The sequence below is a fragment of the Bison bison genome, unplaced genomic scaffold, assembly GCF_000754665.1.
Source record: "Bison bison bison isolate TAMUID 2011002044 unplaced genomic scaffold, Bison_UMD1.0 scf7180017864144, whole genome shotgun sequence".
NCBI lineage: Eukaryota > Metazoa > Chordata > Mammalia > Artiodactyla > Bovidae > Bison > Bison bison.
In genome coordinates this window covers 478335-487214 of record NW_011494716.1, presented here as the reverse complement: position 1 = coordinate 487214, position 8880 = coordinate 478335, and the positions used below count along the sequence as shown (strand labels likewise).

At 51.0% G+C, this 8880-nt stretch overlaps 1 protein-coding gene across 1 annotated transcript in view; it reads right to left on the bottom strand.

Annotated features, from left to right (window-relative positions):
- Positions 1–8880, bottom strand: part of LOC104988968 (putative serine protease 41) — a 21217-nt gene that overhangs the window by 4248 nt on the left and 8089 nt on the right. The window contains exons 5-10 of the mRNA XM_010840473.1: positions 5636–5790; positions 5143–5377; positions 4662–4719; positions 3196–3265; positions 859–964; positions 25–51 (exon numbers count right to left, since the gene is read on the bottom strand). Coding sequence (XP_010838775.1) covers positions 25–51; positions 859–964; positions 3196–3265; positions 4662–4719; positions 5143–5377; positions 5636–5790 — 651 coding nt within the window. The remainder of the gene's footprint in view (positions 1–24; positions 52–858; positions 965–3195; positions 3266–4661; positions 4720–5142; positions 5378–5635; positions 5791–8880) is intronic.

The following is an 8880-nucleotide window of genomic DNA, read 5'->3' as shown; positions in this document are numbered from 1 at the left end:
AGGGGGTTTCCGCGGCTTCCTTACCTACATATCCCAGGGTCCCGGCTGCTCCTGGAGGTGGAAGCAGGGAAGGGACTGGATTACGGGTCTGGTGTCAGGTAACGGGGTGACGGGGAGGGCGGTCACAGATTAGGAAGGAGGGTGGAATGTATATGTCGCACTGACTTGATGCCAGATTTTTGTGCAATCGACTACCAGGATTAAACCCTCCCCAGAGCCCTGTGAGGTCGGGACTTAGACCCATTACACAGACGAGCACAACCAGATTCGGAGAGCCCAAGGTCAGTGACAGAGACAGCTTGAACCCTTGGAGCCAGTAGTGCGGGTGTGCTAGGTCACTTCAGTCGTGTCCGACTCTATTCAACCCCAGGGACTGTAGCCCTGGGTTTTTAAGGTAATTAAGGTAATTTAAGGTAATTGAGGTAATTAAGGATTCTCCAGGCAAGAATTCCTTCTCCAGGGGATCTGCCTCACCCAGGGATTGAACCCGCGTCTCCTGTGGCTCCTGCATTGAGGCAGACTCTACCGCTGAGTCACTGGGGAAGCTCTGGAGCCAAGAATGGGAAGCCTGAACTTCCCTGGTGATCCAGTGGTTAAGAATCCGCCTCCCAGTGCGGATTGGGAGACAGGTTCAATCCCTGGTCGGGGAAGATCCTACATGCAAGGAGAGAAGCCACAGCAGTGAGAAGCCCACGTGCGGCAGCTAGAGAAAGCCTGAAAGGAGCAAGGAAGACCCAGTGCAGCCAAAAATAGAAAAAAGAGTAGGATGCCTTAGAGTGCTCTAGAGGAAGCAGGAAGGCTGGGCAGATGGAAGCCAAAGCTCCTGTGGTCAGCACCCCCAGCCCCGCCCCCACTCACCCAGCAGCAGTAGGAGCAGGACCTGGAGGGAGGAAGCCCACTTCATTCTGTCTTCAGGGCTGGGCCCGGTAAGGGTGGTGCTGCCCAGGACTAGCCTGGCTGGAGCCTGCCGAGAGAAGAGGAGGATCTAGCCCCCCCACCCTGAGCTCCTTTTGTCTTCCTTCAGACCCTGGTTGGTCCCAGAACTAGCCCTGTGGCCCACGCTCTATGCCCTATGCCCAGGCCCCAGGGACCACCCCTGCCCCCTCAAGTGCCGCATGATTTGGGCACCTTAGGTCTCCATTCAAGCCCTGGAGCCCAGCCCCTCCCCCATCTTGTATTTCCCTGATAGATGCCCCCCAACCCTGTTCTCCACAGACCCTGGATTCTTTTCTCACCCTTGCAGCTGGTGTCCTCCCTGCTAACTGGGCTGGGGGAGGATCTGGGGGCTTAAAAAGCCAGGAGCAGGGTGGGGGCCAGGAGGTAATTAAGGAGGTCAGGGCGGGGCTGCGGCTTCCTCAGTCCAGCCTTGAACAAAGATGCTTTGAACAGTGCTTTTGCTGTGGAAAGAAAGGGACACCTGGGTTTCTCGAAGGAAGCCTGGCTTGGGCCAAGGTGCACGGAACTGGGGCTGGGAGCCTGAGTCCAGCCAGGCAAGGATGGAGTAGCGGGGTGGGATGCATGGGATGGGGTGGGGGTGGGGGCCTGGACTGCTCCCACCTCCTGGAAAGGCTCCGGAATCTCCTTTTACCAAGTCAGTGCCCCACTCCAGCAGCCATCCACTTGGTTCCCCATCCTGGGGGCCTTCCTGTCCAGCACACCCCCTCCTTGGCCGTGTCCCAGAAGGAGGTGATGTGTGACAGGGGAGATCTGATTCATACCTGTTTGTCTCCCCTCCGTGAGGCAGGGACTGGGTCTCTGTCCCTGTCTTAGCTCAGGCTGCCAGGACAGAACACCACAGTGTCAGTCGCTCAGTCATGTCCAACTCTTTGCGACCCCATAGTCTGTCCATGGAATGCTCTAGGCAAGAATACTGGAGTGGTTTGCCACTGCCTTCTCCAGGGGATCTTCCCAATCCAGGGATTGAACCTGGGTCTCCTGCATGGCAGGTAGATTCTTTACTGTCTGAGCCCACAGACTGGGGGCTTAAGTTCCATTCTGGAGGCTGGACGTCCAAGAACAAGGAACTGGCCAGATGGGAGCCTCTTCTCTTGGCTTGTAGGGGGCTGCCCTGCCATGTCACTGAATGATCACATAGCCTTCTCTTTGTGTCTCCTGGGCATGAGGGGTAGTGGGGGGAGGCGCTGCTGTCTTTTTTTCTTTTCTGGTTGTGCTGTGTGGCATGCAGGATCTTAGTCCCTTGACCAAGGATTGAACCCAGGCCCCCAGCAGTGGAAGCATGCACTGTACTGCCAGGGAAGTCCCCTGGTCTCTCTTTCTAAAAAAAAAAAATTATTTATTTATTTATTGGCTGTGCCGGCTCTTGGTTGTGGCATGTGGGATCTAGTTCCCTGACCAGGGGTCGAATCTGGGCCCCCTGCTTTGGGAGCTCAGAGTCCCAGCCACTGGACCATCAGGAAAGTCCCTGGTATCTCTTTCTATAAGGACACTAATAAGTCCACCCTATGACTTCATTTAATTACTTCCAGAGTCACTGGGGTTAAAGATTCAACATATAAATTTTGGAAAGTTCACAGATGTTCTTCCTAGGTGGCTCGGTGGTAAAAGAACCTGCCTGTCAACGAAGGAGACGCAGGAGACACAGGTTCCATCCCTGGGTCAGGAAGATCCCCTGGAGGAGGAAATGGTAACCCACCCCAGTATTTTTGCCTGGAGAATCCCAGGGACAGAGGAGCCTGGTGGGTTACAGTCCACGGGATCTCGAAGAGTCAGACACGACTGAGTGACTGAGCACGTGCACAAATATCCAGTCCCCACTGGCAAGAGCAGTGCCAGCACAGAGTGGGCACTGAGTGTTCGGGAGTAAGTGGACAGGGCCAGTAGGCATGGGGGGCGGTGAGGGTGAAGGAGACGAATGAGGGGACCTAGTGGCGAACCAGCCCATCTTTCCACACAAAGCGAGGGAGAGCAGCCTCGGGCCTGACTTCCACAGTCCACGTTCCAGGACCAGGCTCAAGCCCATGCTCCAGCCTCCAGAGCTGGTTTGTGGAATGTGTGGGGTAGGGGTGGCCTTCCTCGGACCCAGGTGTTTTCCCACTGATGTCCCAGCACAACCCAGGCCCTCTGGGAGGGCTGCAGCCTGAGCCCACCCCATGCCGACATCACCAACCAGAGTCATGCAAGGAGGGACAACGGTGTGGGGTGAGCCGGGCCACAGGGAGGGGTGCGCTGTGGCACCGGGCTGGGGTAAGTGGCCCTGAACAGGACGCTGTGGGGAATGTGTGCCTGGCCGGGCTTGACGGTATTTCTGTGGACAAGACTGTCACTCAGGCACTAGGCCACCAGAGGTTACTCGGCCCACTGCTGGAGGAGAGGCTGTAACACCCTGCCAGGCAGGCCTGCGGGGCAGTGTCGCAGGGCGGCTGGTCTGGGGCCAAGCGCTTCACAGGCATTAAATCATGCGGTCCTCCGGTAACACGGGACACCAGTGAGCGTTCTGTGTGGGGTCAGCCCGGAGGGCCTTTGGGGGAGATGAGCAGGGACGCCCTCAGGTTTTGACTGCTCCGAAGGGCAGATGGCGGAGGGTGGAAATCTCAAAGCAGGTGAGTCCCACCTGGGAGACGTGGAAGACACCAGGCACCAGGCACCTGCTGGCCCCTCTGAGTCACGCACGCCACACAGCCTGAGGTCGACATGGGCCATTGTGAGCTAGGTGACTTGAAGAATTCTGTCACCTCTCTGGGTCTCAGTTTCATCATTTTTTTTTAAAAAAATGTATTTATTTTTGACTGTGCTGGGTCTTCGTTGCTGCGTGGGCTTTCCCTAGTCGTGGCGAGCGGGGGCTGGCTACTCTCTGGTCGTGCTGCTTGGCCTTCTCTCGTTACGGAGCACGGGCTCAGTAGTTGTGGTGCGTAGGCTTGGTGGCTCTGCAGCATGTGGCATCTTTCCAAAACAGGGATCGTACCCATGTCTGCTGCATTGGCAGCCAGGTTCTGTACCACCAAGCCACCAAGGAAGCCCCTCATCATTTTTAAAAATTATTTATTTTATTAAAAAATGTTTATTTATTTGGCTGAGTCAGGTCTTCACTGCTGCCTGTGGGCTCAGTAGTTGGGGAAGGGGAAGCTCCAGCTTTGGGGGCTGCTAAGGGGCATGAAAGTGGTGTCACAGCCAATGTGGCTTTTGGGCAGGCAGGGGTGATGAGGACACCCCTCCCAGACTCCTCCACCTGCCTCTGCACAGTGACCAGCCCCAGCTGGACCAGAGCTTCTAGCACCTTCTGTGCTCACAGCACCCGTGGGTCCCATGAAAACACACATCTGCCTGAGCAGTTCCCAGGGGCCCCAGACAACCCTGCTGACCTGTCCGTTGGCCACACTGAGGCTGCGTTCTGGGAGCCCAGTGGGGGTGGGGCAGACATGCTTGATGCCGCCCCCTCCACCCAGGCCACGTGATGGAACTTGGAGCCTCCATGCCCCCAGGACAACCGTCAACCACAGGGAATCAGGATAAAAGTGGCCACACCGGGTCTTTGTCCCCCAGGCGATGCTGAGGTGTGTCTCTGTGAACTCTCAGGGGGGCCCCAGCCAGACTGTGCGTCAGCTGCCACAAGGGTCAAATGTCACTGGCTCTCACCCCTTCTGCCTCATCTCTGCTCTTCACTGGGGCTTCTTGGCATTGCCTCCCAAATGAACTACCCACACCCTTGTCCTGGTCCCAGGTCAGCCTTTGGGGACCGTGGTGAGACCAGAGTGTCTGCATCTGTGTGGTGGGGGGCACGGTATGAGCACTGGGGAGTCTGGGGGCATTTCCGCCACAGCACCCCCACTCCAGCTCTCCGAGCCCCCAGCCATCCTGCTGCTCCTAACGTCCTCTCAGACTGAACCACCTGAGAGGGTTCTGTTGTTTGCAACTCAGACCTGGGTGGATGATGATTTGGGAGTTAAGGAGTGGTCTTGGGGTGGACAGGACGCGGGTGACCATGAGGGTGTCCAGGAAGCCATCCGGAGCCACAGAATGTGCTGCAGGGTGTCAACTTGAATATACACACTTTATTAGCAAAGGGGACAGAAGGGGACGAGGCCTGATCCAGCAGGCCACCCTGCCACCAGGGTGCCCCCAGCCCTTGGTGAGTGCGCCCAGAGCTGCGGTAACTACAGCATCCTCATGGACTCTAGTGTGCACAGGCCATCTGCAGGAGTAAGAGAGTCCAGAGCAGAGCGAGGGGGAGCAGCAACCAAGAGGGGTCTGGCCTGGGTGTGCTGTGGGCCGTCAGCAACTGGATCCAGCTGAAGTAATGACTGACATTGGTGTAGACACCAGGCCGGTTGCGCCTACCACAGCCCACTCCCCAGCTCACGATTCCAATCTGAATCCACCGCCCATTCTTTTCGCAGACCAAGGGTCCACCTGAGTCACCCTGGAAAGCAGTGTGGGTGAGCAAGGCCGAGGGCGGGGCAGGAGGGGCCCCAGGAGATACTGAGAGCAGAGTCTGTCCTCTGGATTTCACATAAGGATCCAAGGAGGTACAATGAATGTGAGACAGGAAGCTTGTTTTACAGGCTGGATAATGAGGTCTACAGTGATCTGATGAATACATTCTGAGGATGGATTGATAGGGAGTCAAGAGGGTTGCCCTCAGAACCAAAATTTGGAGGAGTGGGGCAGGGGTACTCACTTTGCAGCTGTCAGCATCGCCATCCTCAGAGCCAGCACAAATCATGCCATGATTGATGTTTCTGCGGTATAAAGGCTGCTGGAACAGGTAGGAACACCTGGATTTGTTTATGATGGAGACCTGCACTTCCCGGAGATTGTAGGGAGGCAGCAGCTCTGCCAGGGGTTGAGGGCAGGAGAGAGAAAGAAACAACCTTAGCCTCTCCTCTGCCATCTGGGGAAATGGGGTAAGAAGCAGGGAAGTGGACTTCCCGGGACACCCACAGTCCCCGGGACATGGCTCCTCTGCTCCAGCCCAGCACCCCGCACTTGGTGGACCACAGAAGGACCCAATGGATGGGGGGGCTGTTACAGCTCCTCCCCCAGATTCAGTTTCCCTCTCCGTGGCATGCAGATGACAGGCCCTGCCTGGACCAGTGGGGAGAGATCTTGGCTGAAGCTACGCAGTGGGGAGGGGCTGATGCTGCTGAGCTTGTTTGTAATCAGTATACTACAGCTGCATGATTCAGGCTGAAGAGTTCCCAAATTTGATGAAAGATGTGACTCAGTGATAAAGAATCCGTCTGCCAGTGTAAGAGATGTGGGTTCAATCCTTGGGCTGGGACGATCCCTTGGAGTAGGAAATGGCAACCCACTCCAGTACTCTAGCCTGGAAAATTCCACGGACAAAGGAGCCTGGTGGGCTACAGTCCATGGAATCGCAAAGAGTCAGATATGAATGAACGCGCACACACACATGAATCTATACATTCAAGAAGACGAACAAACTCCAAGTAGGATAAACACAAGGAGATCCACATCGAGATACATTTTCATCAAAATATCAAAAGGCAAAGGGAGAATCTTATTTAAAAAAACGTTGAGAGAGAAGACACACATCAAGTATAAGGGATCTTTGGCAAGACTGACAGCTAAATTCCTTCCAGACACCCTGGAGCCCAAGAGGCAGTGAGACGACATATGTAAAGTGCTAAGAGAAGAAAACAGTCAACCAAGCATTCAACATCAGGCAAAACTACCTTTCAAAAATATGAAGGCGAGATTAAGACATTCCCAGATAAACAAATGCTGAGACTGTTCATCATAGTAGGCCTGCCCTTCAAGAAATGGAAAAGGGACCCTTTCAGGCTGAAATGAAAGGACAGTAGACAGAAACTTAAACCCATAGGAAGAAATAGAGAACAATGGTGAAGGTAACTACACAAGTAAATATAAAAGCCAGTATTATTATAATTTTGGTTCATAACTTTTTTCCTATACAATTTAAAAAACAAATGCATAAGAATAATTATAAACCTGTTAATGACTACACAATATATAAAGATAGAACTGTGACAATAACAACTTAAAGGAGAATAGCATTGTATAGGAACAGAATTTTTGTATGCTATTGAACCTAAGTTGATATTAATTCAAAATAGACTGTTATAAGTTTAAGTTATTAACTTATCTCCAGAGCAACTGCTGAGAAAATAAAAAATACACAGAGCAGGAAATGAGAAGAAAATCAATACAGTATACTAATAAAAATCAATTAAACAAGAAAAGAAGAAATAAGATATAAGGCATAGGGATGATATAAGATATAGATACAAAATATCTATATCTTCTACGCCTGACAAAATATAGAAAACCAACAGAATAAAGGACACAGTAAATTCTTCCTATCAAATTAACTTTAATGTAAGTGGATTAAACACCAATTAAAAGGCAGAGATTGCCAGGATGGATTAAAAACAAGGATCCAACTATATCCTGTCTCTGAGGTGAGAAGTTATTCCGTCGTGTCTGACTCTTTGTGACCCTATGGACTGTAGGCTGCTGGGCTTCTCTGTCCATGGGATTTTCCAGGCAAGAATACTGGAGTGGGATGCCATATCCTGTCTACAAGATAATAATTTTAGATCCAAATGCAAATATAGGTTGAAGGTGAAAGGTTGGAAAAAGAGATTCCATGCAAATAGTAACCAAAAAGAGCTGAGGTTGCTGTACTAATATTAGACAAAATAGATTTTAAGTCAAAACATGTCATAAGAGTCAAAGAAGGACATTAACTATTGATAAATGTGTCAAGTCTTCAAGATAAAATAATTATAAATATCTACATATCTAATACCAGCCCCAAACTACATGATACAAAATTGATGTAACTGCTGGGAGAAACAGACAATTCTAGAATAACAGCAGAGACTTCAATGTCCCACTTTTATTAATGGAAAGAACAATCAAAGAGAAGACCACTAAGAAAAAAGAGGTCTTGAATAGTCAGTAGACCAGAACAATCTCCCCAAAGAAGAGCAGAACACACATTCTTTTTAAGTGGATACAAAACATTCTCCAAGATAGATGTCAGACCACAAAATGAGTTAGAATAAAGTAGAAAAGACTGACCGCATAGAAAACAGCTGATTGAGGCTAGAATTCTGTTCCTTCAGAAACAGAAGGAAAACTGAAAAATTCACCATATGGAAATTCAACAACATACTCCTAACCAAAGAAGAAATCATGAGGAAAATTAGAAAGCACTGTGAGATGAATGGAAATAAAAACACAACACATCAAAAACTCATTTAGTTCAGTTCAGTCGCTCAGTCGTGTCTGATTCTTTGCAACCCTGTGAACCTCAGCACGCCAGGCCTCCCTGTTCATCACCAACTCCCGGAGTTCACTCAAACTCATGTCTATTGAGTCGGTGATGCCATCCAGCCATCTCATCCTCTGTCATCCCCGTCTCCTCCTGCCCTCAATCTGTCCCAGCATCAGGGTCTTTTCAAATGAGTCAGCTCTGTGCATCAGGTGGCCAAAGTATTGGAGTTTCAGCTTCAACATCAGTCCCTCCAGTGAACACCCAGGACTGATCTCCTTTAGGATGGGCTGGCTGGATCTCCTTGCAGTCCATGGGAGTCTCAAGAATCTTCTCCAACACCACAGTTCAAAAGCATCAATTCTTCTGCACTCAGCTTTCTTTATAATCCAACTCTCATATCCATACATGACTACTGGAAAAACCATAGCCTTGACTAGATGAACCTTTGTTGACAAAGTAATGTCTCTGCTTTTTAAAATGCTGTCTAGGTTGGTCATAACTTTCCTTCTAAGGAGCAAGTGTCTTTTAATTTCATGGCTGCAATCACCATCTGCAGTGATTTTGGAGCCCAGAAAAATAAAGTCAGCCACTGTTTCCACTGTTTCCCCATCTATTTGTCATGAAGTGATGGGACTGGATGCCATGATCTTAGTTTTCTG